The sequence below is a fragment of the Lipomyces chichibuensis genome (genome assembly GCF_038497645.1).
Source record: "Lipomyces chichibuensis strain CBS 12929 unplaced genomic scaffold V1513scaffold_34, whole genome shotgun sequence".
NCBI lineage: Eukaryota > Fungi > Ascomycota > Lipomycetes > Lipomycetales > Lipomycetaceae > Lipomyces > Lipomyces chichibuensis.
Genome location: NW_027117486.1, coordinates 98,733 through 126,635, shown reverse-complemented (window position 1 = coordinate 126,635; position 27,903 = coordinate 98,733). Strand labels below are relative to the sequence as shown.

The 27,903-nt window shown below is 47.7% G+C and overlaps 13 protein-coding genes and 1 non-coding gene across 14 annotated transcripts; 6 read left to right on the top strand and 8 right to left on the bottom strand.

Moving 5' to 3' along the window:
* Positions 1-856: 856 nt before the first annotated feature.
* On the top strand, positions 857-2,355 carry V1513DRAFT_450301 (Nnf1-domain-containing protein). Its single transcript, XM_066898806.1, has 3 exons — positions 857-1,436; positions 1,488-1,718; positions 1,770-2,355. Exons 1-3 carry the CDS (start codon positions 1,218-1,220, stop codon positions 1,956-1,958), a joined length of 639 nt encoding a protein of 212 aa, XP_066751897.1. The 5' UTR covers positions 857-1,217; the 3' UTR covers positions 1,959-2,355.
* Positions 2,356-4,158: 1,803 nt separating this feature from the next.
* Positions 4,159-5,700, bottom strand: V1513DRAFT_194261 (uncharacterized protein). Its single transcript, XM_066894320.1, has 3 exons — positions 5,472-5,700; positions 4,666-5,412; positions 4,159-4,610 (listed from the first exon to the last, which is right to left on the bottom strand). Exons 1-3 carry the CDS (start codon positions 5,613-5,615, stop codon positions 4,410-4,412), a joined length of 1,092 nt encoding a protein of 363 aa, XP_066751896.1. The 5' UTR covers positions 5,616-5,700; the 3' UTR covers positions 4,159-4,409.
* A 765-nt stretch (positions 5,701-6,465) lies between these two features.
* V1513DRAFT_t77 lies at positions 6,466-6,539 on the bottom strand. Its single transcript has one exon. It is a non-coding gene; the product is annotated as a tRNA-Val (tRNA).
* Positions 6,540-7,479: 940 nt separating this feature from the next.
* Positions 7,480-8,262, bottom strand: V1513DRAFT_426948 (uncharacterized protein; the record flags this gene model as incomplete). Its single annotated transcript, XM_066896193.1, has 2 exons — positions 7,480-7,959; positions 8,260-8,262. The coding sequence occupies 2 exons, from the start codon at positions 8,260-8,262 to the stop codon at positions 7,480-7,482; spliced, it is 483 nt and encodes a 160-aa protein (XP_066751895.1).
* A 2,058-nt stretch (positions 8,263-10,320) lies between these two features.
* Positions 10,321-12,163, top strand: V1513DRAFT_450289 (uncharacterized protein). Its single transcript, XM_066898805.1, has one exon. It carries the CDS (start codon positions 10,444-10,446, stop codon positions 11,995-11,997), a length of 1,554 nt encoding a protein of 517 aa, XP_066751894.1. The 5' UTR covers positions 10,321-10,443; the 3' UTR covers positions 11,998-12,163.
* On the bottom strand, positions 12,106-14,572 carry V1513DRAFT_450287 (CDC45 family; the record flags this gene model as incomplete). The annotated part of the gene is made up of 3 exons (XM_066898804.1): positions 12,106-12,768; positions 12,836-14,416; positions 14,535-14,572. 3 exons carry the CDS (start codon positions 14,570-14,572, stop codon positions 12,246-12,248), a joined length of 2,142 nt encoding a protein of 713 aa, XP_066751893.1. The 3' UTR covers positions 12,106-12,245.
* On the bottom strand, positions 14,541-16,860 carry V1513DRAFT_450284 (uncharacterized protein). The gene is made up of 4 exons (XM_066898803.1): positions 16,551-16,860; positions 16,240-16,413; positions 16,112-16,182; positions 14,541-16,061 (listed from the first exon to the last, which is right to left on the bottom strand). Exons 1-4 carry the CDS (start codon positions 16,683-16,685, stop codon positions 14,930-14,932), a joined length of 1,512 nt encoding a protein of 503 aa, XP_066751892.1. The 5' UTR covers positions 16,686-16,860; the 3' UTR covers positions 14,541-14,929.
* A 75-nt stretch (positions 16,861-16,935) lies between these two features.
* V1513DRAFT_450281 (RNA polymerase) lies at positions 16,936-17,942 on the top strand. The gene is made up of 3 exons (XM_066898802.1): positions 16,936-17,161; positions 17,212-17,294; positions 17,359-17,942. The coding sequence occupies exons 1-3, from the start codon at positions 17,087-17,089 to the stop codon at positions 17,843-17,845; spliced, it is 645 nt and encodes a 214-aa protein (XP_066751891.1). The 5' UTR covers positions 16,936-17,086; the 3' UTR covers positions 17,846-17,942.
* V1513DRAFT_450280 (DHHC palmitoyltransferase-domain-containing protein) lies at positions 17,861-19,376 on the bottom strand. Its single transcript, XM_066898801.1, has one exon. The coding sequence runs from the start codon at positions 19,230-19,232 to the stop codon at positions 17,994-17,996; it is 1,239 nt and encodes a 412-aa protein (XP_066751890.1). The 5' UTR covers positions 19,233-19,376; the 3' UTR covers positions 17,861-17,993.
* Positions 19,341-21,105, top strand: V1513DRAFT_193719 (GTP1/OBG domain-containing protein). The gene has a single exon (XM_066894319.1). The coding sequence runs from the start codon at positions 19,489-19,491 to the stop codon at positions 20,923-20,925; it is 1,437 nt and encodes a 478-aa protein (XP_066751889.1). The 5' UTR covers positions 19,341-19,488; the 3' UTR covers positions 20,926-21,105.
* Positions 21,106-21,571: 466 nt separating this feature from the next.
* Positions 21,572-23,079, top strand: V1513DRAFT_450276 (lactate/malate dehydrogenase). Its single transcript, XM_066898800.1, has 3 exons — positions 21,572-21,694; positions 21,886-21,916; positions 22,023-23,079. The coding sequence occupies exons 1-3, from the start codon at positions 21,626-21,628 to the stop codon at positions 22,943-22,945; spliced, it is 1,023 nt and encodes a 340-aa protein (XP_066751888.1). The 5' UTR covers positions 21,572-21,625; the 3' UTR covers positions 22,946-23,079.
* On the bottom strand, positions 22,792-24,762 carry V1513DRAFT_480714 (terpenoid cyclases/protein prenyltransferase alpha-alpha toroid). Its single transcript, XM_066900338.1, has 2 exons — positions 24,703-24,762; positions 22,792-24,633 (listed from the first exon to the last, which is right to left on the bottom strand). The coding sequence occupies exon 2, from the start codon at positions 24,502-24,504 to the stop codon at positions 23,149-23,151; it is 1,356 nt and encodes a 451-aa protein (XP_066751887.1). The 5' UTR covers positions 24,505-24,633; positions 24,703-24,762; the 3' UTR covers positions 22,792-23,148.
* A 389-nt stretch (positions 24,763-25,151) lies between these two features.
* Positions 25,152-26,435, top strand: V1513DRAFT_450273 (uncharacterized protein). Its single transcript, XM_066898799.1, has one exon. It carries the CDS (start codon positions 25,272-25,274, stop codon positions 26,262-26,264), a length of 993 nt encoding a protein of 330 aa, XP_066751886.1. The 5' UTR covers positions 25,152-25,271; the 3' UTR covers positions 26,265-26,435.
* On the bottom strand, positions 26,353-27,805 carry V1513DRAFT_450271 (WD40-repeat-containing domain protein). The gene is made up of 5 exons (XM_066898798.1): positions 27,714-27,805; positions 27,626-27,653; positions 27,518-27,570; positions 27,377-27,464; positions 26,353-27,314 (listed from the first exon to the last, which is right to left on the bottom strand). Exons 1-5 carry the CDS (start codon positions 27,728-27,730, stop codon positions 26,502-26,504), a joined length of 999 nt encoding a protein of 332 aa, XP_066751885.1. The 5' UTR covers positions 27,731-27,805; the 3' UTR covers positions 26,353-26,501.
* Between the last annotated feature and the right edge of the window lie 98 nt (positions 27,806-27,903).

Sequence of the window (27,903 nt, the reverse complement as noted above, 5' to 3'; positions counted from 1 at the left end):
CTACCCGATGGCAATCCCGATCGTAATAGTCAAGTCGAATAAATTTAGACAACGAAATACTGTATGGCCCTGGTCGTCGGCGTCGAATAGTTAACAAATAAAGCGTATATCTCATTAGTGCCATTGAGCAGCACGAATGAAATAAGAAGGCACATCGTGCGTTAGTTGCGCCCGGCACGATTAGGTCGTAAAAGGCCATAGAGATTTAACTTATACAGGATAAGTATACCTCGCGGTCATATTAGAGCATGCGGCTGTCGCAAAGAAGCGTCTGCGTAATCTACTCGACCCTCCTTCTGCAATACGAGTATATCAGCCTCCATTAATTGGGCTTACTGATACCAGTTTGGTACTGTTACAGTAATGTGCCATTGTATATCGCCGTATCTGGCCATCCATTGTGATCGTGCAATATTCACTACTGTGGCCTGATTTGGGCCCTGATTTCATCGGGTTAGGGTATTGCTGGCATCGCAACTCACCACAATCATCAGTTGTCAGTTCTCTACGTACGATACCTCCTGGCATTTTTTTGCATGCCACTATGGAGAATCCGGCTTAACCGAATATCTATGTTGGCAGCCACAGGGCGTGAGCCAGGATCTGCGACCGATATCGTTGGCGTGCAGATAAAATACGTGAGCCGCCACGCCTCTTGTTTGATATGCTTCTCGACATCTGCTAATTCTAAACTACAATTCCAAATTCAAACCGCCAAGTTTTCGCTTGTTTCAGTAACAAATATAAAACGTTAACTGTCGACCCGGCATCCGATGAAGGCTCTGCACACTGGCCGCCCGCTCAAGGAGCACGAAGTTCTGTCAAGTTTCTAAGATTTATTCCACAAAACTTGTAATGGCGGATGACGGATGACGGATGACGGATGACGGATGTAAATCCGCCAAATGTGGATGGCGGATGGCGGATGGCGGATAGACCCAGATTTGGCGGATATCCGCATTCGAACCAGCCCTACCGCTTGTTCCGAATAATATTTTATATTTGTCACATATAACTTAACATATTTGAAATCCATTAATCAAAGATAGTGTCCACTTCTCTTTAAGTGGACTACTGATATTATAGGGTTAGGTCTATATTTAAGTTTATGATTGCAGCACGTGTAAACAAAACAATAACAGTCGGTGACGCGTAGACCGCCGTCCCAAGATCATTCAGATCTAATCATTCTCCAGATTTCCATATTCTTGACAAATATGGTGGACTCACAACCAGCGCTTGATATTCAGCAGCAGACTACGTCGATCAGAAACCAGCGTCTTCTAGAAATATTCCAACGCTCGTTACAAGCGTCCACGCAAACACTCACATTCGACAAGCTCTCGCAATGCTATCCATATGTCGCCGAACACGGCGCTGCGGGTCTACGAGAGGCAATGAATCAGGCTATGCGATTTTGGGAGACAAGTTCAACGGTGTGTGCTATCTATGGGAAAACTAGGTTAGGGAAACTGACAAATGAATAGAGGGAATTCCACGCCATTTTAGAAGAGCGCGATGTTGCTCGCAAACTGACAGAGCTCGACGCATTAATTGAAGAAGCTAGGGAGCGGAAGGCGAGGAGCGAGCAGGGTGAAATTGAAGGGCCAGAAAAGCAGGTTTTTGTTGAAAGCTTGACGCCTGAAGATCATGTTCGCGCCCATCTTACACCCATTAATCTCGCTGAGGCAGAACGATTGGAAATAAGGATTCAAGAAGTAAGTTTGTCGAGATACCTTAAAGCTTGAGCGGGATTCACTCTTAATTAGGCCCAAACCTTGAATAAGAAGTTGTTGCATGAAGCTGCTGCACAGGAGCGAGAAATTGATGAGCTCTTCTCGGGTATCAAGAAGTCATTGGATGATCTGGCCTCTGCGACCACGGAATGTGAGGCACTACCAGTTCAGCGGGAAGTGTTTACTAGTATCGACGAGATTAATGGATTGGTTCAAATGTGAATTTGTGTTGTTCCCTACAGAAAATTCAAGGAATATACTAGTATCTTATTGAATATATGGTGCTGGTTTGTTGGAAATGGTATTTTTGACTGTGTGCTCTCGCGCAGAGTTTAGGGCCAATCTCATTGCCGGAACATGGTGCCTATGTACTCCTATTGACGAGGAACCTGTATATTCAACGTGAATCCCGTCTTGATTTGCTGGACATCAGGCTGCATTGCGTCTGAAACATGCAAATCCGAAAAAGAATGAACTGATTGGACAACTTATCGATAAGATCCACGAAATAACCGTATAAACTAATCCCTATTCATATTTCGACGGTCAATTAGGAGCGTCAGAGCAATTTGGTTGACTAACATATTTAATCTAACGTTATAACTTATTTAATACTTGCAAAATTAGAATGTGGATCCACGTCTGCCGCGAGCCTGCGGGTTAGGGCACATATGGTCTGCAATCGCAATTGTCGCGGTGCACCAATTTCCGTAGCCGTCTCGGGCCAGATCCGAGAGAGAACATTTTATAACACGCCCAAAATAGTCCAACATTCCAGGAACTAAGTGATGCAATGCAAAAGTCTGCTTCTTGACTTGACGAGATATTGCATATTAGAAGGCTCCGCAAATGCGGGGGGGGGGGGGGGGGAGACATAAGGCGTCGACTCGCCCCGATCCATTTGCATGTTCCAGCTTCCATGACATGATTCATCTTTCCGATACGCAACTATCCGCGGTTTAAAGTAGCGTTTCCTTACACCGCCGCAGATATATATATTCTGCTTCCACGACTAGACACCATTAGCAGATATCAATCGGATCGGCCATCGGCATCCAAGGTGCATTGCGTCATTACTCCCCAAATTGGGTGCTCCTAGAATGTAATTTAATAATTACTTTAAATTCAGCTTCAGAGGGATCCTCTAGTTGTTTTGCTTTATATATCAAGTTTAAGTTCATTTCCACTGACAAAATATCTAATGTTTTGTGCGACTGTGACCTAGTCAGAAATATAATTCATGTACGGCCCATCTATCCTCAGCGACCCGCGCAAATCTCCCGATATCTAGATGTCATTGTCCCACATACAAATTTTGGCAAGCTGCCATGTGTATTAATTTATTTAATGAAAGGGACTCTATGGTTTCTCTTACTTCTAGAAGAGTTAACACTATCAAAATCACACTACCGACTACTCAAAACATGCAAAAAGAAATTCGCCGTTCATTTCAAAAAGTAAGTCCTCCTTTCTCCAGGTAATCTCCATCTCGCGCTGATCAAGACTACTAGCTGGTCAATCTACGCCCGTCAATTCATCGTCTGAAATCTTCCATTCGCTCACATCCTCGACGCTTTCGCAAACGTACACGTACACCCATTAATTGGCGACGAATATCTCATCGACACGGACGTAAGCACAAGCAGTCATATTTCCGGCGATTCATGAAACGATTCCGGCTATAATCTATACGCAAGTTCAAGCGGCTCTTTGTCCCTCAAACAACGCGAAAAGTGATAGCGGATTCAGGTATTACCGGATCTTCCCCCGTGTTGCCGAGAGTGCCAGCTTGCGTGCGGACGCAGTGGCGTTGGGTCGTAGTTTGGGACTGGACGGGCTCGATTTGGATTGGTAGTATCCTAATGCAGGCGCAAAAACTTCTAACTTCGTTCAGTTGCTCTTGCGTCCTGGTTTGGATGCGTACGCACAAAAATTTTGAAGACCTCTGCCGGGGTCACTCCCACTCGCGCCACCTTGTTGAAGTATTACATTAACAGGCTCGATATCGCGGGTATGGACAAAAATCTTGACCTGATGGGATATGACATTGCTGGATCGCGGTCCACTGTCTCTGGTAATTAAGCGAACATTTACATTACTGACGTAAATGTCGATGATGCTGTAGAAAGACACATGGCAGCGAGTGTCGACAAGAAGACGATCAATATGCATGCCACTTTACGGAGTTGGGCAGGACGGGTCTAAAAGTCGTTCACTGCCAGAGGGGTTTGTGTAAGGCGGCGCTTGGGACTACAATGTGCTTGCTCAACCAGGACCCACTGATGCTGACTACCAAGATGCATGCCATATTGTATCTTGGGGTCATGACTGATGTTGTAGGACACTTCAAGGTTGCTCAACGTTGAAGGCGGAATGGATTTGGGGGTGCGATGGAGCGAGTCAGATAATCCGGAGGAAAATGCAATGCGTTGAAACAACAGTTGTGACATTTTTGGGTCCGCTAATGTTTGACATACTGCGGGAAACTCGATTTCATATCCTTGATAGCAAATGTAAAGTGAAGACCAGATAACCTAACCATTCTTGACTGTCTTTGTGTCTGTTCTGTTTTGGTGATTTTGTCTTAGAAGTACTGATGTCTTGTGAATGTCATTGATATATGATTTTTCTCATAATACTGTCTTATTATTTCAGGCCCTAACATCGTAAGTCTCACATGTTGGCTTTCGATTCCTCGCTGACAGTAACAACGATCTTTCCAATTCTATCCTTAGCCATCAATGCTTTAAAAGCGACTTCCATATTATTCAGCCCATTAATCGTTTGTGCGACTACTGGTTGAAGTTTGGCCCTGGCAATCAAGGTAAGCGTTTCGTCGAATTCCCGCTTGGATCCCATCGTAGAGCCGCGGAACTATCATCGTTGGCATTATTATATGACAAGGATGCGAAACTCGAAGCAAACTTACATCGATATTCTTCAAAACTGCTGCCATTCCAACATCCACTTTCGGCCCCGTTGTCATGCCATAAGAGACAATCATACCGCCGGCCTTTATTCCACCGACCAATTGCGCAACGACATCTCCACCGGCCCCGTCGACAACAGCATCGATCTCGGCACCAACTTTTTCCTTAATAATCCCACGTAGCTTTTTCCCCCATCCACCATCTTGATACAATACGCCGCCATCTGCGCCTAATGTGTTGATTGCGAAAGACAACTTCCGTTCATTTCCGGCTGTAACAAACACATTCGCGCCCAACGCCTTCGCGATCTGGATAGCGTATATAGCAACACCGCCGCCGGAGCCCGTCACAACGAGCGTCTTTCCCGCGCCGATTTCACCTTTCGTGACAACAGCTCTGTACGCGGTCAACGCGGCCACGGGTACGGCAGCCGCGTGCACGTCGTCTAAATGTGCCGGGCATTCTGCCAGAAGGTCTGGCGACTCCACGAGGATATATTCCGCGAATGTGCCGTTTGGGTATAACTTTGTGCCGCCTAGTAGGGTGAAGGAAGGGGATTCCGGGGCCGCGGGTGACGAAGCCCAGCCGCGGGCTGGATATATAAGGACACGTTTGTTGAGGAGGGACAAGTCGGAGACCGTGGGGCCGAGGACGACGACCCTCCCGACACAATCAGAACCTAGTGGGATGTGGAACGCGGTGCCGGGGTAGAGATGCTGGCGGATGAAATGGTCGCGATGATTCAGCTGGAATGATGTCAGTAAGTCACAATCTGTAGGACCATATTTTGCAATGAAAACCGTACTGATACAGCATGGACTTTCACAAGAACCTGATTGCCAGTGGGCTGCGGGATCGGTAGGACATCGTGGGAGAGCGGATAATACACTTTCCCAGGTACACCATCGACCTGTGATATTGAAATCGATCTCATAGAACCTGGCGCCATATCACCTGTACGCACCACAGCGACTTTGGGAAGCGGATATGGAGGCAGTCAGGACACGTCAAGTAGTGGGGGTGATATCAGTCGTGAAATACACGAATAGAGAATGTATTAAATCGACGCGCGCGAATTGAATCTTAAATTTGATTAATCCTGGAGTGAGCAATAGCCGACTATAGCCTATAGCCTATAGCCGACGGCAATGAGCGATTCAGCGCAGTCATGATCCGATGGCAATGTCCAAAACAATTGCCGGTTCTTGAGTCGCTTGTGGATGCAATTTGGATTATGTATTTGATTTGAATAATAAACACAACTGTAACCCATAATGATCTTATTTTTTGCAGGGGTACAGTCTTAGTTTGTTTGGATTTTGGAAATTGGAATGAATGATACTCTTCCATTAATTAATTCAGTGCTACGTCAATGAGAGCCCAATCACTAAACTGGACAGTTAGTTAAGTTAACTACAACTATTAGTCAGCAACTTTTACTGTGTGTCGGACCAGTGTTCTCAAATTACCAGTTACGGCCATACCAAGAAGAAAGCACAGTTCCCCGTCCGATCAACACCAGTTAAGCTTCTTTGGGCCTACTTAGTACTGCGGTGGGAGACCACGCTGGAATCGTAGGTGTTGTAATTATTTTTTAGTGATTCTTGGGACGGTATCGAGTGAGGAGAAATCGTAAAAAGTACCGTGTTGTTATGCATTTATTATGTGGCTTAGTTCGATTAGAGTGCAGAATAGTTCAATCACCAAAGAGTAGCTTCGACTTTTCGTTACTTCCACCTACCTCAAAATATCAAATGGAAAAGCTGTCGAGTATTAAACCCAAAAAAAAAACAGATGTCTGATTCGACCCAGGATCGAACTGGGGACGTTCTGCGTGTTAAGCAGATGCCATGACCAACTAGACCATCGAACCTGAACACCTATCAATAAATTATTGTAATATTCGCATAATAAATTTACAGTACTATACCGCTCCAGAATATATTATCTCCTCCAAAAACAACTTGCCGTTTTAATCACAAGTCAAATAAATGTTCTGAGCCTAGCGCTTCCCATTATCCCTTAGGATTTTTTGGCAGTTGCTGCGTCTTACGAGTTACGTCATTCTTGCTGTGGTTATTAAGTCGGAGGCCGGGCCGCATTGTCCTTTAGACAATTTGACCGGTCTACAACATGCACGGGGATAAATCCTGAGCGTTGTTTTGTGTGGGCCTATAGGTATGGGTGTACAATAACGAACGTTTCGAGTAGTATATGTCCCACTGCAAATTGCGAAATTAAATTTTGCGCGAAATTTTGCGCAAAATGCTATCTACAATGTGAGGAAAGAAACATTGGATGGATACATTACTTAAGGACTACCGAACAATCTCTTCAATGGGCTCTATATCTACCTGTTCACTATCATCAATTTCAGGTTCCTCCTCTTCATTAAACAACGCAGCCTCAGTTTCAAAACATGCCTCCTGAAAATTGAACTCATTTCGCCCGAGCCCTTCAACAGCCGCATTGGAGAATAAGAATACTAGTTGGCTAGCTTTTCAACACTAGAGTTTTTCAGTTTCGAATGAATATATCCAAAAGTCGACCAATTCCTTTCAGAGGATCCGGATGTAGGCATCACTGAAAGGACTTTTTGTGCTAAATGTGAAAGCCCACAATTGAACTGAGACTTCCACCATAGTCTCGCGCTTACGTTTTTTGCAGCTTTCAGTAACGAGGTCTGTTGAAGATCCAGAAAACAGAGCAGCTCGGAATAATTCTGTTGCAGAATAATTGGTATCAAGCCATGCACCAATCTCCTCCAGCTGATCTGGACTAGGTGATACTCGTTTTAGTCACTCAAGGACATATCAAGGACAGCCGCTAGTAGCATCGGAACAGTTCGAATTTTTTTCCCATCTTGTAGCCAAAATTGACCTGACTGACAGCTGACTATTCTCTGAAACACCTTTCAGTGCGTCCATGGACGTATCAGTTATCCATTCAAAATACGAATAAATTCTATACAGTCTTGGCAAATTGGACTCAGTGCTGAGAGAACGAACACTAGCGGATGACGCCTGTTCGCTGGCATCAAGTTCGACAACCACTGAGGAAGGTACATCGCCGGCATTCGAAATCGCTGCTAACTTCCGCTTCAACTTCGCGGTACTAATCTCAGCAATCCGGTATTCCATTGCCGTCTTGAGTTCTGCAGGTGCTTTGGGGCACTTGGCGAGATACTTAATGAATCGACTGCGGTCATCCGTTGACCAGGTCTGCTTGCAAAACTTGCGTTCGAAAGTCTTCTCGCTGTCCTCCTTCGTTGAAAAGTAGCGAAACACTTCGTCCTGTGTGAATTGCGTTTAGCGGTGGGGGTGAGAGACTGTGTAGATAACTTATAACAAAGTAGAGAAAAAAAAATTCTACATTATCCCGGCCCGTTCAGGGGGATTTGCATTTTGCATATGCAAAATTCTTAAGTTTTGCGGCAAATTTGGCAGCAATGAAAAAGCGATTTTAAAAACGCCTATCCTTACGAGTACGAATATTGGTAAAGTTGAATACGATTGTCGGCTGCTTATATAATATTCTTACGAATAAAATAGTTATGCATTATTCGTATTATTCGTAAATCCTAAATAGTATACCATCCTCAGATATATATTCAGCTCGCAGCAAACACCAGAAGCCTCATAGCCTCTCCGTAAGCTAGTAAATCGTGTCCACTATTAAACAATCTTTCTACTGACACCCCAGAGGCTGGTATAGCTAAACAATCTCTGGCGGCCGCTGCCAGTCGAGGGTATTCATCACTATGTGTTTTCCACCAAGAGAGTAGCCACTTTTTCTCTTTTGTCACTGACGCACGCATCTAACATACGACTCCATCTCCAAAGCATCGGTGGATGTCAAATAGTTGTTGCTTTTGTGGTTGCAACTTAAGTAGTAATCCAGCCTCTATACTCACCTCCCCAGGGTGAGCTCTGTCACTGAAGGATAACTCTCACGCAGTAAATCTTTTATGTGCCTGATAACCGTCTGGGCCGTCACTGCTCCCAATTCTTTGTCCAGTAACAGTGTTTTGAAGCGCGGGTCAGGACTAAAGTAAAATAATACGCATTCTGCCCATCCATGAACTGATCAGACCTGCAGACGCAGCTGCAGCAATCTCTGGATCAAGACTTGAAAATTCACAATTTCTAGATGTCGCGTCATGCAACATGTCGTGCAGCTCGTAGTAGATGGGTAAAGCCAAGCTAATCAGTGATTGCGCTTCGAAAGAGTAATCGTGAATATTCCTGCACACCTTCCATAAGATAAGTTTGATGATCAGTCCACTGCTTTACATATCAGCTTCTATTGTTGCTTCTCCGCCGGGTTGGTTCTTGCTGTCCACAGGAACATAATTCGAAGTCGAGCTGATGCGGAGCGTTGTTTTTGCTGCAATAAGATTACAAGCTGAAACTGCCGACTGTATCGCCGGTTTGTGCTTGTGCGGAGGTACAGAGAATCACATCACTCATATAGAATAAGACTATTTTGTGCTTCAATGACGAAAGATATTCTATGGTTTGGGAGAAAATTGTTACAAAACGCGTGCCTTGAGGAGTAAACAAGACCACGCGACAACGCTCAGTGTGGGCTAGAGCTTTACCCTAACCTCGTTATGTAAGTCGCTTCTTCTCGGCAAAACTACAAATAACTTACTTAATTGCGGATCGAATACGAATATGGCCTCCCAAACCAATAGTCGAATACGAAATGAGTTACGGACGAATAAGCAAAATCTTTAAGTTTATTCGCGTGCAGCCCTACCTTAAGGCAGCCTCCTGTGGCCTCAAAAAGTGGTCCTAGCGCGGCCGGCAAGTTGCATCCCAACCTCCATATTGAAATTACGCAGCCAAGGAGCAAAAAGTAAACCCTGATGCAGCAATCCAGTCATAAGGGTTAGGGCGATTAGGTAACGTCATTCGCATGTTCGCAAGCAATAACTGTTATTCAATAAAATCAATCCAAGGAAGGGTTTACGACGGCGGTTTAAGTACATTGAACGATAATACTATTGGCAGCATATTATTTGGCAGTGACAATATGTGCTTGGTATTGCTGGAAGCTGCGACCTGTGGGCTAGGGCTAGAATTCTCGAATTTCAGTTTGGGTTCAACTGTTTTAGCCCTATTTTGGAGCATCTTCGCTCGCGTTTGTGCATCGGCTACGTAATCACCATTTGGTAGAACCATTCCAAAATAATAAGGGCTGGTCAGGGTCTTCTCCCGGGAGCCTCTAGCCGAATAAGGTAACCTAGTTGTCGCATATGGCTTAGCTCAGGTACGACGGCAGGGTTGCAATACCGCCATCCACATAGGATCAGCAATAAAGTGCGGGCCTTTTCTGGGTCCTCGGTCACTCCAAGCATTACGACTCTCAACTGGACTGTATGGAAATACATTTGTACCCCACTCTCCTTCTTAGTATTAAACAAAAAGGTAGTCTCTGGACGCTTAGTTGCAGTATGCGCGTTCTATTACTTTTCAGATGTTTATGTCTCGTATTTTGTGCTAGCGTTGCGCCGTGCAAGCAAGCAAATACACCTGCAGTCGAAGGTTAGGGCTAAACTCCAGATACAGCCTACCGGGATTGCGTGTGTGCAGCCAAAAAATCAATAAATCATTCTTGTACTTCTCTGTTTCCATGTTATCTCAAAAATTGTGAACGGCTGATCTTTCTCCGCCCTCTTTGTACAGACTTAATCTGTCCTCGTCATCTTCTCGTAGCTCTGCTATTAATTCACAGCATCTGCAGTATAGAAGTGAGACCTAATAGGACCGACAATGACGTACACTCTCCGGAAGCGCAAGAACAGCTGCGTGGCCGTCTTGCTGGCCATTTGCTTGGTCTTCTTCCTCGTCGTCGGCAGCTACACCTCCAAGAGCCATGTCCGTGATCTCGCTGTCTCAATTGTCGACAATGGCAGGCACCAACAGTCGGTCCTCGAGGAGCCAAAGTGGAACGGATCGCCCGACACTCGAGGCGTCGACGACGACATTCGCGAAGAGTATCTCGACGGCAGTCCGCTCGTGCGGCATCGCAAGGCTGTCACCAAGCAGCTGCAAACCTGCTCCCAGCCTTTCCACAAGCCCGGTGGTTCGAATGTTCTTATTAATGTTGCGAATCCAGAGGGCACAATTTCCAGAATTTCCTTCGCACCGCTCGGTTTCATGCCGACCGATGTCTACAGATTTAACCCGAACTTGATTCCGACTCCCCCTGGTTCGCAGTACCCGTACGTCGGCTTCGCAAGAGAATCACTCAAGCCGATAGAAGACGCAGCGACCGTCCAAAGGCATACCGTCATTTACTGTGACGTGGACTGGACCAAGTCGGACACTTTTGACCAGCAGATGCTCAGATGCGTCAATCAGCCGAAGACTCTTGATCTTCCCAGCTGGCGTTCTCCAGAAGGCTCGTGCGGACTTTGGACCATGTCGGAATCTGGTGTCGGACACATTGATTCGCGGATCTTCATGTCACCCCGTGGCGAGCCGTTGATGATCGTCGGCACCAACGGGGTTGCCAACTGCGTCCACCAATTCGTTGTTGATCTCCGTACTATCATACCTGACCTCGCATCGAAACTCAAGGTCGAGAATGTTCCGATTCGGTTCGCAAATCTGACTGCATTACCACGCGAATCCCCACTGGCCGAGATTGAAAAGAACTACCAGCTCCTGTTCGACGAGAAGGACGACATTTTCGTGCATCATGAGATTGGCGACCGTTCGTTCACCGCCATGTCAGATGGCAGCATGCGCAATCTGGGAGTGTACGCGCCAACACCAGAGTGCATTTTGTCGCTCCGCAAGACGTACGCTGACCCAGAGACTCGAAAGATGATGATTCACCAAGCCACGAACTCCCTGCGCGTGACCTTGTGCGAGTACCCTTGCGAACCAAGTCTCGACAACACTGTGCTGATCTCGATCATGCATGTCAAGTACGAGCGTTTCCTGGACGTCTATTACAGACGATATCTCGTCGTCATGAATGCCACCGCCCCTTTCCACATCCTCGCGCGCTCGTCGAACTTGATATATGCAGGCACTGACGAGGCGCAGATGGTGTACTCTGTTGCTATGGAGTGGGATCATTCGCATTATAGACGGCGCAGGGAATCGCTCGATAATCCGCCAAACGCTGTCGAAAAGAGAGCAGAAAGTAGCAAGGCAAAGCTGACGCCAGACACGAATAACCTTGTCAACGGTTATTATCACGGCTGGCTGGACGATACACTGTTGCTTAGCTTGGGTCTTAATGACCAGGAGAGCGCGTTTATTCACGTCAAGGCCGGCCAGTTACTCGACTGTCTTGAGTTATGTCCAAAGTAATTTTGGCTGTTAGCCGTGGCACATATGGATTCAATTGTGTATATTTTGTAAGATAGGGATGCAACTGTGTTTGGCGTAATACTGCTCTTTTCCCTTTTTTTTTTGTTACTTCACATTGGTCATAGAGAGATTAGATAATTAAAGATCATGATAATATACAACATTGCTAATAACACATGCCAAACAAACACAATCAATGAAATGAAGAAACCTATAATACACCACCTACGTGCACGCTTCTATACCATTCATCTCACCCCAACAATCGTCATTCCCTCCAGAAATCCCGTAAGGTCATCCTTCCTAACCTCCACAACCGAACTCTCGAAAGAATCGATACGAACACGCGCGTGCGTCTGTTTCGCGACCTCCTGAAATGTAATTCCGAACGAATTCCGCATTGTCTCCACTTCCTCGTCGCCGACCCAGTCGTCGTCGTCGTCGGCGGCGCCTTCTTTGCCAGACTGTTTAAGTACACGCGCAGGTAGTCCCACGACCGTATATGTGTCCTTAGTTCTATCCAACGCAGCCATCACCATCGGAATTTGCCGATCATCTTGCTCGGCTTTGCACTCATTCACCCAACTCGCGAGACGGATTAATGTGATTGGGTTACTAAACAGTTCGAGATCCGGACCGTCTTTGAGGACTGCAAGACGGAACGTGCGGAGGATTAGAACCTGGTTCTTTTCGAGAAGGGCCGTTCCTGTGCGGACAACTGCTTGTTGGAGGGCTTGTGCTCGTTGAACACCGTGAAGCAGTAACTCGACGCTGTCAATACCACATTAGTGAAGAACATAACAGAGAATTATAGCTTCGACAGATGTGGGCCACATACTCATCAAGCGCATCCCACCCTGTCCAAAAATTATCAATCCAAGCATCTTTATAAATCTCCTTCGCCTCATCCACGTCTTTGGCATCAGGATTCACATTTTCCTTGTCAACAACGCTTTTCCCACGTCCACACTCCAGTAACGCCGCCACGCTCTCAACAGCATCACCTGCAGTCACAGCGCCACGGAACCCGAACTTCCGAACAACTCCTGTCCGTACAACGTTTCCGATACCGAAGACCTCCGCAACATTGGATATTCTGTCTTTAAGTTCGCGCTTGAGCGAGACATCTGTGTGCGTCCACCGTTCTCTCGCTACAGAGAGCGATACTCCCATCTTTGCGAGCATCTTGTGCAGTTTTTTTCTGCCGTCGTCCGTCCAGAGTTGGAGTCTCGATGCGACATAGGGCGAATGCAGGATCGCGTCATATAGTGTCCAGTGCCGCAGGAGAAACATTCGAAAATCCGGCTGAATTACCAACGTGGTGTCGTCTGCTGATAATTTCACAGTAGTAGCGCTGGGATTTAACCGTCTGACTTCGTCACAGAAGAGAGGGAATAGACGGCGGTAGAGTTCTGGAGCGAGGGTGTCGAGAGCCGTTGTGCCGACTATGGAGAGCCACAGATCGTGTGTGGAGGTGTCGCCTAGGAACGAGAGGAGCGAATATAGTTGGGAGGCCACGGGTGTGGAGTATGCCGTCCCTCTGGTGTAGTAATTGGCGATGATGTCCTCGTATTCGCGACGGATCTGTCTGGTGGATTTTTGGCGACGGGGAGACGGTAACGGTGAGCGTGGTGATGATGGTGATTTGCGTTTCGATGACGGTGTAGAATCTGGTAATCCTGACTGTCGCGTAGTTGGTGTCTCTTGGACGTCGTCAGCTTCGGAGGCTGGGTCGTCTTCTGATAAGTCGTCGTCGACTACTTCCCTCTCTTGATCCGTCTCGGCGTCCGAGTCACTTGCATGCTCTTCATCGTCCTCATCATCTTCGTCGCTCTCGCTGTCTTCCGCGTCGCTTAATTTCAATAATGCCTCATAAGCCTCACGTTCTTTATCCAAAAGTCCATCTTCTACGTCTCCATCATCAAAACAAACCACATCGTCCGGTCCAAACACGTTCTGCAAGTTCCACGGTCGATGGTTATCAAACACATATATCTTCCTCCTCTCCCTTCTTCTCTTCACCAAATTTTCTTCGTCTTGGTCTTCCTCGTCATCATTCTCCTCCTCACGCAAGTACGCTGTCAAATCAACCAATGCCCCACACCCCAATAACACCACTGTCGTAATCTCGTCGTCCAACTCCGAATACCGCGCCCTCAACTCCGAATACCCAGCAACCGGGCATGTGCGGTGCGGAATTAACTCGTGCTTCAAAATACCGGAGAAGATCTTCGCCGCGCACAGCGCGTCTACGTCGAGACAAGCCACGAACAACACTAGACGGCATGTCGTGTGCGAGAGCGTCGATGCACGGAGGGAGGTGAAGGCGCGCGCGTACGACGACGGCGATACATGCATCGTCTTCCTTCCCAGTGAATTTGATTGTCGATCTCGTCGTTGCGGTTCTGTGATATCTACGCTGATGCGGTGGGGTGGAAGATTTCCTGTCCGAAGGGGTAACGCGTAGGATACACGAAAGTTGAGCCGCACAGAACACCGAATCAAGGTGTAATAATGGTTCAATCATTATTATATACCACAGCTCAATACTAAAACTGTAATGCATTGCATACATATTAAGACACAATATACAACAATCTATACGAAGGTCATACTCATTAAACCAAGCAATCATGGAACTAGCACTAAAACACACGCACAAAAAAATCGCAAAATATAGTAAATACAAAATGAATGGAAGATCATTAGACAAATGGAGATTGGAGTAGTATGATGGATAACATGACGTGACATCAAGATAGGCGTCGAATTTTTAAATATGCTCCTCACCACCCAGCTATTGTATCGTCCAATTCTCATTCGCATCCCAAGATAAGTCACTATAAAGATTTTGGTTTTCTTCTACTCGCCGGTTTTCTCTATTCCCGCGCGCCAGATATTTTGAATACAAACGACGCACATCCACAGCTTCTTACTCCTCCACCTTGACTTCGGTTTCGCCGGATTCCTCAATGTCTTCCGCCTCTTCAGCGGCAGTCTCAGATTCAGGCTCAGGTGTAGCATCCATCTCACCATCGACCTTCTCGCCGTTCTCGACACCCCTGCCGTTTCGCTTGCCGGGTCGCTTTCTGGGCTCTTGATCCTTCGCAGCCTCTGCCTCGGCGTCCTTCTCAAGACGCTCAATCTCGGCCTCAGCCTTCTTGATGTTCTCGGTCGTAACCCGCTCTTGGTTGTCCTTGAACCACTGGACCTTCGTCTTGAGAGCCTCAACTGTGGCGGGAACTTCTTCCTTGTTCATAGGAACGCCAATGGAGAGCTTGCTAAGCTGACTGACAATCTCAAAGTTGAGCGTGAACTTCTCCTTCTCGGCAGCAGAAATGCCGTTGGTGTTTTTGCTCTTCTTGCCCTTTTTGCCAACAAAGTATGTCTCGTCATTAGTTTTCTTCGTCAGGATCTGGGTGCCAGCCGGTGGCGCAGCGTCAATGGTACGGGTAGCCTGCGCAGCAAGGCTGCTTGACGAGCGGAGCACGCCGCTGGTAGGCTTGAACGTCGGGTCAAAATACTGCAACAGGGACTCGGCCTGGGTGATATCGGCCCCGAAAGCGGGCTCGCTAGCAGCCTCGAGCTTCTGCGCAGCGCGCTTCTTCCGTCTCTCGCGCTCAAAAGCCTCACGCTCAGCTTTCTTGCGCTCCCATCGTCGCTGTCGCTCTTCCTGCTCGTACTTGCCGTACTCCTTCTTCTGCTGATAAAAGTCGTTTTTGAACTTTCGAAGCGCGTTGTATGCCTCTTCACGCGCCTTACGCGCCTCGTTCCGCTGTTCGACAAGAGTCGACCTATTCTTCTGGACCTTATCGATTTCGGCACGAATGGCATCTAACTCGGCCTGGATCTTCTGGTGCTTGGAGGACAATTCCTTGGACTCACTGTCCTCGGTCTTGCTACGGAGAGCGGCAACTTTCTCCTTGCTCTCGGCAATAGACTGCTCGATCTCGCGGATGTTGGAGAAGCTCTTGCGGGCCTTCTTGAGCCCGGTAATATCGCTGAGAGTGCGCTTCTCGTCGACGAGCTTCATCGTCCCCGAATCAACGGTGGCTTCAAGTTTCCTATAAATGTCAGTAGACAGTCAAACAATGTTGGCGGCATTATCACATACTTGATGTGAGTATCGAGCTCGTCAATGGACTTGAAGCTAAGCTTAGATTTGGCAGACTGAACTTCTTTGATCTATACAATACATTAAAATCCTAACCATTCTTTGTGTCCATGATATCAAGTATATACCTTTCGCTTCAAACCATCATCGAGTGCTCTGATCTCCTCGAAAACCTTCTGATTTGCAGCGCGGATTTCGGTCTGACGCTGTCGAATGGCCGTAAGCTGCCCGCGAAGTTCCTGCTGCTTCTCAGACTGGGCAGAGTCGGGAGAAAGAAGCTTCAATTGATTGACATAGTAATCCTACAATTCCAACAAATATCATATTAGAATTCTGGTCACAGTTGAAAGAGTAAACTGGAGGTGCGGACTTCACACGTGTCCTCTGCCGACCAGTGACGAGATAAACGCTAGCCTCAGTAGTAAAATCCAGTACACACCTGCTTATCACTCTTGGCTTTCAATTCCTTCTCGAGAGCCTCAAGACCAGCCTCGAAGGTCGCCTGATCGGGCTTGACGGGACGCTGCTTCGTGCCGGTCGCGGCGGGCGCCTCTGTAGACTCGACAGCAGCCATTATATTCGATTAAGAACGACTTGTCCTGAGCTCTTGCTAAAAGCGCCTGCTCGTCTGCAAAACACAAATACAATAAAGTAATAGAACAAAAGTCACCGAGCAGTAGTCGTAATGAAGACTTCTGTGGACGGAGTATACTGTAATTGTTCGATATACCTCGAACCAAGGGCAGATTTTTTCGTAGAAACCTTCGGTGGTGCCTGGAACCGCCTCGGCAATATAATTTCTGCGCGTACGCAGAGTCACTATCCGCGGTAGATCGCAGCATACCAATGCCGCACGACGGAAAACTAAATCTTTTCTCCCAAACCACTCGACAATTATTTCTTTACAGGCAATTGCACTGGTCGTTTCAATCACTGTTCTTACACGATAGCCAAATTTATTGAGGTAGCGTCGGTATGGATGAAGCTGAGCGACAAGCGTCACGATTATGGCGGACGTTTCGAACTGTCAAAGAGCTGGTTAAAGACCGGGTATGTTGATCTGATGACCACATGCTCTTTAATGTTAATATTTGGAATAGGGATATGATGTAAGCGAAGAGGATATAAATATGACATTGGATGATTTCCGATCAAGAATGTGTGATTCAATGGGCCAGCCACAGTACGCTTTCCTTGAATTTTCGTGCATTGCCTACCCAAATTTGATTTCGCTAACTAATTCATAGACGTAAACTCATGTGTTTTCAGGCAAGTCCGACGATAGAAGCGCAAGAGAAGTTCCCTGATCTAGGTAGTCTATGGGTTGAATTTTGCGACGAAGCGTCAGTTGGCATCAAAACCATGCGAGCATTCTGCATTCACATTATGGATAAGTCGTTCACTGGTGGCATCTTCATTTACCAGACTTCTATCACGCCTTCTGCCAATAAAATGATTCCTACCGTTGCGCCGGCTACGATCGAGACCTTTCAGGAAGCGGATTTGTTGGTCAATATCACCCACCACGAATTAGTACCGAAACACATTCGATTGTCAAACGACGAGAAGAAGATGCTATTAGAAAAGTATAGATTGAAGGAGAGCCAACTTCCCCGTATCCAGAGAGAAGATCCTGTCGCACGATACTTGGGACTCAAAAGAGGAATGGTTGTGAAGATTATACGGCGAAGTGAGACCAGTGGACGGTACGCGAGTTACAGGATATGTTTGTAAGATAGTTGCTTTTTAATCGCAATAAAAGTGGTTTCGTTTATGTACACAATGTTGCATGCGATATCTCTTCAATGAATACCCATTCAGCGACATTCAAGCTAATTCGTCAAGCAAATGCTAGACAATATGAAAAAGGAATAATGACTATTTACAAATTGTTGCTTCTAACTTCAACGCTTTCTTCTGCGCACCGCATACCATTACCTACCAGTTTCCGTTTAACTATTCCTAGTGGCACATTCTCATCGTCACCGTCCATGTCATCGCTTGTTTGTGTACGGCGATACGTCTCTGCATCTACATCGACTCCAAAATCCTCTAATCTTTCTCCCTCCCATGACTGCCACTTATCTCGTCGCCAATACGTATTTGGATCTGCGTCATCATCTGACTCAAATTCTGTAGCGCCAAACCCGTACAGTTGTTGCGTTGCATGCCCCGCTCTCTCGTTAAAATACGGTGCAGGAAACGCCGGAATACTCCCGGTACTGCTCCGGCGTCCTACAACCATTGGCGACATTTGCCTCTCCACGAACTGATACGCAGGAATCTCATCCGGATCAGTTGGCGGCCAAGGCGTGTTCGGGGCCGCATCTTCATTGGCTTCAAAATGCATGCCATCACCCTGCGGCTCGGTCCAGGGCAAGAACCATCTCCAGACCGCACCCAACGATGCGACTAAATTATCATATGGACCACCTAGATCGTACGGAAATTCAACTGGGGGTAACCTGCCTCGCCGAATCTGCCCTTCTACTCTCTCACGCTCCCATGTCTCTATTAAAGTCACGTTTTCGCATAAATTCCATAAAGTGCGAATTGTCAGCAGGCCAACGGTGAATATAACAAAAAATGATACCGGGGTGAACACAATGGTCGCAATGATCTCCGATAAACTGACCTCGTCGTCGTACACAGGTTGGTTTCGCGCCTCCCACAGAACTCTGATTCGTCCACATAAGTTCCAAAACACAGACGACGTGCCAAAGACAACACTTAGCAAAAATCTGATAAAGTGAAGTAAGTTCTTGTGACCGACGCAATTGTTCGTCCATGGACAGTGGTGGTCCATACGTAGTATACATGTCTTGCAGATACGACAGTGATGGGCGCGCGGTGGCTTTACCGCGTTGCACTTCCGACAGAATGTACTGATTTTTGCGAGTTGCGGATCCGGATTAAATGGTCGTGGCGGCGATCCAGGGGGGACAAGGATAGCTAGTAGGTATGTAAGCCATATAAAGAGGACGTATATTCGATGCCGAATCAATAAGTCCCTTGGCAGGTGCTTGCGAAAGATCAAAATGTCGGAACCCCAGCCAATGCTGGCTATTAAGGCCATCGGCACAGCAATGCCCAGGAACCGCCATTCCAGTTGCCGGACCATTTGCGCCTGCGCCTATGGTAGGTATTGATCCAGCTGTGGTGGTTGCGATCAAGACCGCTACCGACGATGAATCTTTAAAGATGTAAGCTGCCCCGAAATAGATTTGGGAATTCTTCGGCGCCGACCGAAGCCGCTGCGAAACTTTTTTAACTCCCAACCCACTTTGGAGTCGGGCGAACTCGCAAGAACGATTCTAAAATAATATTTGATTTTCGATGACCGGTTATCGATAGTATATTCGGTATTCGATGACACAATGGCAAGGCCAAAGATTTGTAGGTTTCTGCGTTTTCAGCAGCCAAATATCGACGTCTATCTCTCTCGACATTTACAAACGACTTCATTGCAAGCAACCCGTCATAGATCCAACCATACTCCACTGGCACCAACTCTTATAAGCAATTCATCACTGCCACTTACTATATACCAACAGGCACGATTTCTTCAAGATGAATCGTTCTACACTCACAACATTACACTTCAGAAGCTACCGGGTCAGAACTCAACTCCATATAAGCGCCGGAAGAAAGCCGACTCAAATTTCACCGATATCATGGTCGTCAAACTAAGTTCAGGCGCCGGTGGCGACGGAAACGTGTCATTTTTGCGGGAGAGTGGAAGAGCCAAGGGGCCGCCTGATGGAGGCGATGGTGGAGATGGAGGGAGCGTGTATGTGCAACCTGTAGAAGGCGAGACGTCGCTTCATAAAATTCGGAAACGGGTTGTCGCAGAGTCCGGAAGAGGTGGATCTAGCTCTCAAATGAATGGACGAAATGGCATCGACGTTATTATAAAGGTACCTGTTGGGACTCACATCACTCTTTCGCCCGACTACGTTTTGGAGCGAGAGAACCCACCGCATGGAGAGGGCTGGATTCATCTGAGCGGGTTCAAGGAATTCAATATAGAGAGACAATTTTTCAAAGACTTGAAGAAGCGAAAAGTTTTGGATGATAGAGCGCAAGAGAGAATTGAGCGGATACAAGACAGTTTCCCGCCTGACGGAATTGATCTAACACGACCTGGCCCTCCTGTTCTTTTGCTCAAAGGCGGCCGTGGTGGCCTTGGAAACCAGCACTTTCATACGCCTGATATTCGAAATCCAAGGTTTGCGACAAAAGGAAGAGCTGGACTTAGTGGTGTATTCAGATTCGAGTTGAAGCTTCTAGCAAACCTTGGACTGGTTGGACTGCCTAATGCCGGTAAGAGTACCCTGTTACGCGCAATCTCGAATGCACGACCGCGAATCGGGCATTGGCAGTTTACAACGCTAACGCCGAGTGTCGGCACAATATCGCTTGATGTAGCGACGACCGATAAGACTTTCACTGTTGCCGACATTCCTGGCATAATTGCTGGTGCAAATTTGAATAGAGGTATGGGTACCGACTTTCTGCGACACATCGAACGCGCAGGCGGTCTTGTTTTTGTGATCGGTCTAGATAGCGAGGATCCTGTTGCAGATTTACGAGTCCTGATGGCTGAGCTGGGTCCTGAGCGTATGGATGGTAAGCGTATTTTAGTGGTTGCGACTAAAGCGGACTTGCCGCATACGAAAGTGAAGTATGATCCGCTCGTGGAATTTACAAAGCAGAGGTCGTGGAGGACAATTCCAGTTTGTGCGATTAGGAAGTCCAAGGATATAGAAATTTTGATTCGGGTTATGGCGGAAACAGCAGGAATATTGAAATGAATTTGACATGTACATCTGACAGAGAAGTCAAATTGTAAATACTGAGCTATATTATATAGAGTGTATATAAATTGTATATATTAGTTGGTCAAGCAATTTATTCTTTATTGAATGCCGTCTGTCGTGCGCGAACACGACTCAGGTTGAGGAGCTCATTCTGAACCTGCTCTCGCGCATTGCAGATTCTGTACACGCAGGCTTCAGCGAATTCGCCCATCTGCGATTGCAAATATATGCGAATCAGCTACACCCATATTGTTATTTGACGCTTTTCGATAGAAAGACTGCAGCATTTAAATCTTAAGTTGAACTACTTGCCGGTTTTACCGATCGGTTATATAACTTCCTTACAATTTATCATGGCACAGGTGGAAATTTACGGGCAAACCAGAGTTGTATTCGCTACTCAATTAACATTGGCCTCATCTCCGAAGTTGCCCCGGACCAAAGGTTCTTCTTTGCACTCCCATCTGCGCCACTTAAGGCGGTGCAAAGTGGCTGGCTTTCTCAGATGTCATTGGGGGGCTCGACAGTCTGGGCGGTGCAAATGCGGCGGTGCAAATTGCCGGACCGCACGGCCGCCGGTTAATTTAGAGTAGATTCTCTGCCTCCATCGTTTTCTTTTTTTTTTTTCCTTCCAGACTCGCTCATAGAGTAGATTCATCCTGAGTTTCGTTTGCTAAGCATACAATCCTTCAATATGGTCTTCCTTGCTCGTAACCTTTTCGCTCAGGCACAGCGCCGTGCGTTCTCATCAACTGCTGCTAATGTAAGTCTGTTTTCCATTTAGCGAGATTGGGAGTAGTATGGGGAACACGGGCGACTGCCGGCCATGGAGAAAAGTCGACGATCCTTTGTGCCTCACAATGTTATGTTGCTGCTGCATTGGACCGCCCTGGTTTAGTTACATGTGCTATGGTGTTTGTGCTGAACGTGCACTAATCAAAATATCGATCGTAGGCTTACAAGGTTGCTGTTCTCGGTGCTGCTGGTAAGTGCGATTTGGATTTGCACCAATTTGCAGCTGAGAATGTGTATCTGACGGATATGCGCTCAATTGCCAGTGTTGGCACGACAAGATCGCTAATGTATCACAGGTGGCATTGGCCAGCCTCTGTCGCTTCTCTTGAAGCTCAACGATAAAGTCACTGACCTCTCCCTCTACGATCTCCGTGGAGCTCCCGGTGTTGCGGCTGATGTTTCCCACGTCCCCACCAACTCGACCGTCGCCGGTTACCTCCCCGACAACGGTGGCCTTGAGAAGGCCCTCACTGGTGCCGAGGTTATCTTGATCCCCGCCGGTGTGCCCCGTAAGCCCGGTATGACTCGTGACGATCTCTTTAACACCAATGCTTCCATTGTCCGCGATCTCGCCAAGGCCGCTGCTGAATATGCTCCTAAGGCCTTCGTCCTCGTCATTGCCAATCCCGTCAACTCGACGGTCCCCATCGTTGCCGAGGTCTATAAGTCCAAGGGCGTCTACGACCCCAAGCGCCTTTTCGGTGTCACAACCCTCGACGTCCTCCGTGCGTCACGCTTCATCTCCGAGGTCAAAGGTACGGACCCCACTGATGAGCCCGTTACCGTCGTCGGCGGCCACTCAGGCGTGACCATCGTCCCTATTCTTTCGCAGTCTCAACATCCCGACATCGAGGGTGAAACCCGTGACGCGCTGGTCCACCGCATCCAGTTCGGCGGTGATGAGGTCGTTAAGGCCAAGGACGGAGCCGGCTCGGCTACTCTCTCCATGGCTCAGGCCGCCGCCCGTTTCGCCAATTCACTCCTCTCCTCGATCTCCGGCACTACCGTCACTGAGCCCACATTCGTCGACTCTCCGCTCTTCAAGGACGAGGGCATCGAGTTCTTCTCATCGCAGGTCACCCTTGGCCCATCTGGTGCTGAGGAGATCCACCCGCTGGGGACGCTCAACGAGTACGAGGAGAAGCTCATCGAGGCCGCCAAGGTTGATTTGAAGAAGAACATCGCCAAGGGTGTCAAGTTCGTTGCGGAGAACCCTTAAATGCTAGATTTAAGATTGACGACGTACATGAGCGGGTAGACAGCGATTGTTGTAAAACATATGATACATATAGCTACTATAATGACTTTTGTTCTTGTGTCCTAGGCAGTTAAAATTTAACCTTTTATCATAACATCAGAGTTCGTAATTGCATATCCTGGAATGCGAAGGTGAACCCAAAATATGATATTTTCCTGTACAAATTACTCTTTCTCCCATTTTTCCCGTAACTGCTCCGCATAATGCTTTGACGAAGTTGATAAGCATAACGCGCCGTCAATGGACTTGAGCGGTAGAATAGATGCAATAATTTCTCCTTCCGCAGCATTCTTGGCGAATTTTTCAGGACCGCCTTGTTCTCGAATGACATCTGCGCACATTGCGAGGGCTGCGACGCCGAGGTACGCGTGCATGAGATCCGGGTGAGCGCCTGCGACTTTAGAAAAGCCGCCTATCATTGTGTTTTGTGTCTGTGTGAGGAGAAACATAACGTTTGACCGAATATCGGATAACCTTAGTGATCCGGTTATTGATGATGGCGAGGAAGTAACTGGGACGTCTAGCATTTCGAGAGTCGCGCCGGACCAGAAGCAGTAGCATGTATCCGCCGGCTTGTTGATGCGACCGTTAAAACCTGCTGGTATATCTGTCGTTGAACCTGGCAACGACATGTCTGACGCACTCACGCTGGTCACTTCTGAATCGCTCTCGTCTTCGGAGTCTGATTCGGGATCAGTTTCTGCATAGACTTGGTGCATCAACGACCATCTGATCAGGGCATCGACAACGAAATCCCCCAGTACATTCCTAACTTTGCCTTGTGATAACAAAGATATCGTTCCAACGCCACAATAACCACCTCCGGCATGTCCCTCCGCGTACGGGCCCATGGCTATCCCGCCTTCATACGAGACACACGATGCGATGTACCCCAACACGCGGTCAATGTCGATGTCCTCCACAACGTTTTGGCGCGTAAGGATATCCCCGCCGATCAACCACCGTGTAGCAGCAGCACAGTATCCAAAGCGTAAGTCCCGCTCGCCAAATTTTTCTTCCAGGCTGTCGGAAAAAGCGTTGCTCTTTGAACGTAGCACCCCGGCCGCGAAACTCCCGTCGGCTCGCTGGCATTTGCGGAGCCAGCCCATCATTCCGACTCGATCGAGTCGTGAGAAATCGTCACGTAGAATTATGAGAATACACAAGGCGAAATAAGTTCCCGCGGTATGTCCGACGTCGTAGTCCAATTTGTCACCGTGCGCGGTTGGCGAATAGGCATAATGAGGGACAGCTGTAGCTGGGGAACATCTGAATGCATCGCGAGTGGGTAGCAGACATGTAGAATATACCCATTCTTTCCAATGCTCTACTTCATCTTTTGTAATTTTCGATTTCGACGAGCATTGTTGGTTGCCGAGCGGGAGGTAGCCTAATAAATCAAGAGCGGACACGCAGAAGAATATGAGCGCGAGTCTAGTGGTGTCTGTTTGTGTGTAGTGGTGCGGCAGCAGACGGAGCGAATGCTGGAAAAACGAGGCATGGCGATCTAAGGCAAACATTGCACTGATGAGGATTGCTAGGAGATTTTAGTACTTGGAGTGGTCTCTCGATCAAGGCGGGCAGATGGCTACAGCCTACCGCGACATCGACTGCTAGGTAGGGACAGGAAACGGTGGTCGCTTAAGAACCTGTATTTGTATTAATTTCCAAAATCTTACTATTCGAATGCCGTGTCGGCCATCATTCTGTGCACATACACTCAATCGCTGTGTTGGCTGCCGAATTGACGACAGTATCGTAATAAAATACATATGATTTGGCCACACGTGATCAAATACACATATATACAATATCTAGCCTTCACTAAATTGTCTTATGATTGTTATAAACTGCTGAGAGATAAATTTACTACGAACACAAAAATTTATTGGCTATATTTCGCGTATAATTCATTAAACAAGGCAGTATACTATAATTGGCATGTCGAGTTAGATAGTTGTTCCAGCAATATCACCAACTTTGCTTCTCGAAGGGGCGTGGAAGCAGCCGAGCTTTTTTGCATTGCGCGCGGCTCGCGTGGCGGACTCAAGTTATCGTCATCATGTGAGTTATGCCATAAATGCGGTCGACGTGGCAGGAACCGTAACTTCAAGGTTAGGGCTATGACAGGAACCCAGAACTAACTCCTCCTGTGCTTGAGGCTACTTCCCTCCTATATGCTTCTAATCACCGCGCTCCTGAGGATATATCGCACTCCTCCTCACGGCGATCTAAGAATAATCACGAACTCCATCGGCCGCATCCTCGTCCTGTGTTCTGGCCCGGCATGTCGGCCATCGTCCACGCCTTCATAGATCCTCGCGACCTAAGCCAATTAGAGCCATCGCTAATCGCCAGAGCAAACTGTATCAGCTGCCCTTCGTCGCTCCCGAGCTGTCCGGCCTGCGCAGCGGACGAGCAGTGCCAGCTCACGCTGCAGACATGTTCGTCTTGTCCGACAACGTCCTGTGTTAAGAATTACTCGGCCGGGTCGTCCACCAGCCCAGCATCCACGATGAACGCCGGCACGTCGAGCCATATTTCGTCCTCGCTAGGCGGCATTGTCGGTGGTACGGTTGGCGGTTTCGTGTTCATGTGTGCAATTGTCGCCTTACTATTCTTCTTCTTCCGAAGGCGGCGGGCGCGGTTGCTTGGTGCTGCCGGCAGGACGCCGGAAGAATCATTTGACGGTGACGAGAAGACATCGCATGGCCCCGACAGCGATGCCAGACCGCGCTCCGTTGCGACAAGTGGACAATATCAGTACGGCGACATGTCTGATGTGCGACAATCTACGCACACCGTTGCCTCGATTGCCTCGTCGGCGATCACCCGCGCCTCCAATATCATTCCTATCGCGTATATCCCTGGAGTTATCAACCGGTCGAATCCGAACTCGCCGTCGTACGTGCCACCAATACCTGAGGTGCCACTCGAACATGTTGGGCAGCAGGCACCGATACCGCCGACGCCGTCGACACGGTCGGTTTACGCGCTGCCGCAGCAGCAGCATATACAATTGCATCAGCCGTACTACGACGGGGGTGTCGGACATTCACCGACGGGGACCACTGCATTGGACAACGAGAACGATTCGACTCGCGGAATGTCAATATATTCAGCAGCAACGTACGACAGCCAAGAAGACCAGAGCATACGCGATTCGGTCGGATTGCGAGAGTCCGTCGCTACTTCGGCATATCGATCCACTGTCGTTGTCTCTCCTGCAATGATGACGGCTATAAGGGCAAAGCCAAATTTGATCGAACGGAAATCGTAATGTTGCATCGACTTGTGCTCTGTTGTTGCTGTTTGTCGGATTTAGGCTGGCCTTTTTGGTTATTATGGGTTATTTGTTTTGTTATGTGACTAGGGGCAGTTGTACTATAGATTATGGGAATAAAATCCGGATATGACATCATATGTTGATGAATATTATGCATCATTGACCGCTAAAACGCACAATATAAAACAAATCCCAAGTACAACATAAGACATTTTTTCACATCATAACCATCTACTCCGGACGCATGCGCTCAACATCATACAAAAAGTCGAAATACGACTTATCGAAATGGTGCACTCTAACATATCCGTCTTCGCCGCCGGACGCGAAACCCGTGCCGGCGGGGTGGACGGCGATGTGGTTGAGGGGCCCAAAGTGGCCTTTCAGCCTACCGATTTCGTCCTCGAAAATCTTGTGGTAAAACCGCGCTTCAAATTTGCCTTGTCGGCTGCCGGTTGTTGTCACGTCTTTGGCGTCTTGCCCTCCACCCAGAATAACATAGTCTTTCAGTGGTGTAATGGCTCCCGTGTTCAGCGGCGCGTCCGCGACAAAGGTCTTCATGATCTTGAGGTTCTTGGTGTCGAGAATCCGGGCGGTCTTGTCCTTCGATGTGGTGATGAAGTAAGTCATGTCCCGCGCGAATTGTAAATCGGTCACCTCCTTCTCGTGAACCACCACTTTCTGAAGGAGTTCACCGGTCTTGGCGTCATACTTGGACACCGAGCCGTCGAGATGGCCGGTAATGATCCACTTATTTAGATACGACCATCCGGCCTTTGTAAATTTATTTTCGGGTGAGGAGAATTTGATGATAGGTTCTTCAGCCTGCTTGGCCTCAACGTCGATGATCACAGGAAAAACGTACACGGTGCCTTGGTAGCCCATACGCTGTTCCGTGATGGCGAGCAACATGTTGCCGTCTTCGTTAAATTGGACGACTTTAACGGCTGTCGGGAAATTCCACGTGTGTATACAGCGGCCAGATCGGACTTCCCACAGCTTGATGGTGTTATCTGCTGCACCGGTTGCGGCGATTGTCGAGGTCTTAGTCCGCGTTAGTCAATATCAAGCAACACAACCTGCTGCACTAAGCAAGCACAACATACAGGATCGACATCTACACTCCATAACGCGCCCTGATGGCCGCTATATGTTCCTAGCCGCTCGCCATTGTGCGAATAATATACGTTCACGCTACCAATCATTAGCTCCCAGTTTTTAACCTAATTGGCATTGCCCCGACATACATCTTATCTCTGGCTGTCGAAAACAAAAGATCTCCCTCCTTGTTATATTTAAGCTATCACACAATTAACTTCGCGTCATTAATCGAATACTTCCAAGAGACTGCTCACCTGCGTCAGTGGACGCTCGTGTCCCTTTCTGCACGAATTGTTAGTCCGTCGATGGTCATGATCGTACTAAAACAAGAAAGATACATACAGCAGAATAGGACGCATTATAACCTCTTATATACAGAACAGTGATAAAGAGAATATGAGGCGTAAATCGTTGTCGACGAGAGCGGTCCTGTCTGATTCTCTGGAGGGCCTGTAGTTAAAATTTTGCTACAGGAGCGATGTCGAGAGTGTCATCCGTATTATCACGTGACGGCACCAGACACTTGCGAATG

Bases quoted from the DNA above. Each gene is read 5' to 3' on its own strand.
- V1513DRAFT_450301 (XM_066898806.1), top strand. From the start codon at position 1,218: ATGGTGGACTCACAACCAGCGCTTGATATTCAGCAGCAGACTACGTCG. The intron at 1,437-1,487 runs GTGTGTGCTATC...ACAAATGAATAG, and splicing joins TTTGGGAGACAAGTTCAACG to AGGGAATTCCACGCCATTTT. The intron at 1,719-1,769 runs GTAAGTTTGTCG...ACTCTTAATTAG, and splicing joins TGGAAATAAGGATTCAAGAA to GCCCAAACCTTGAATAAGAA.
- V1513DRAFT_194261 (XM_066894320.1), bottom strand. From the start codon at position 5,615: ATGGCGCCAGGTTCTATGAGATCGATTTCAATATCACAGGTCGATGGT. The intron at 5,413-5,471 runs GTACGGTTTTCA...ACATCATTCCAG, and splicing joins TGAAAGTCCATGCTGTATCA to CTGAATCATCGCGACCATTT. The intron at 4,611-4,665 runs GTAAGTTTGCTT...CAACGATGATAG, and splicing joins CAGTTTTGAAGAATATCGAT to TTCCGCGGCTCTACGATGGG.
- V1513DRAFT_450289 (XM_066898805.1), top strand. From the start codon at position 10,444: ATGACGTACACTCTCCGGAAGCGCAAGAACAGCTGCGTGGCCGTCTTG.
- V1513DRAFT_450284 (XM_066898803.1), bottom strand. From the start codon at position 16,685: ATGGCTGCTGTCGAGTCTACAGAGGCGCCCGCCGCGACCGGCACGAAG. The intron at 16,414-16,550 runs GTGTGTACTGGA...TTGGAATTGTAG, and splicing joins AAGCCAAGAGTGATAAGCAG to GATTACTATGTCAATCAATT. The intron at 16,183-16,239 runs GTATATACTTGA...TGTATTGTATAG, and splicing joins ATGATGGTTTGAAGCGAAAG to ATCAAAGAAGTTCAGTCTGC.
- V1513DRAFT_450281 (XM_066898802.1), top strand. From the start codon at position 17,087: ATGGATGAAGCTGAGCGACAAGCGTCACGATTATGGCGGACGTTTCGA. The intron at 17,162-17,211 runs GTATGTTGATCT...TATTTGGAATAG, and splicing joins AAGAGCTGGTTAAAGACCGG to GGATATGATGTAAGCGAAGA. The intron at 17,295-17,358 runs GTACGCTTTCCT...ACTAATTCATAG, and splicing joins GATTCAATGGGCCAGCCACA to ACGTAAACTCATGTGTTTTC.
- V1513DRAFT_450280 (XM_066898801.1), bottom strand. From the start codon at position 19,232: ATGGTCCGGCAACTGGAATGGCGGTTCCTGGGCATTGCTGTGCCGATG.
- V1513DRAFT_193719 (XM_066894319.1), top strand. From the start codon at position 19,489: ATGGCAAGGCCAAAGATTTGTAGGTTTCTGCGTTTTCAGCAGCCAAAT.
- V1513DRAFT_450276 (XM_066898800.1), top strand. From the start codon at position 21,626: ATGGTCTTCCTTGCTCGTAACCTTTTCGCTCAGGCACAGCGCCGTGCG. The intron at 21,695-21,885 runs GTAAGTCTGTTT...TATCGATCGTAG, and splicing joins TCTCATCAACTGCTGCTAAT to GCTTACAAGGTTGCTGTTCT. The intron at 21,917-22,022 runs GTAAGTGCGATT...AATGTATCACAG, and splicing joins TGCTGTTCTCGGTGCTGCTG to GTGGCATTGGCCAGCCTCTG.
- V1513DRAFT_480714 (XM_066900338.1), bottom strand. From the start codon at position 24,504: ATGTTTGCCTTAGATCGCCATGCCTCGTTTTTCCAGCATTCGCTCCGT.
- V1513DRAFT_450273 (XM_066898799.1), top strand. From the start codon at position 25,272: ATGTCGGCCATCGTCCACGCCTTCATAGATCCTCGCGACCTAAGCCAA.
- V1513DRAFT_450271 (XM_066898798.1), bottom strand. The intron at 27,571-27,625 runs GTGAGCAGTCTC...ATTGTGTGATAG, and splicing joins ACGAGCGTCCACTGACGCAG to CTTAAATATAACAAGGAGGG. The intron at 27,315-27,376 runs GTATGTTGTGCT...ACGCGGACTAAG, and splicing joins GGAGTGTAGATGTCGATCCT to ACCTCGACAATCGCCGCAAC.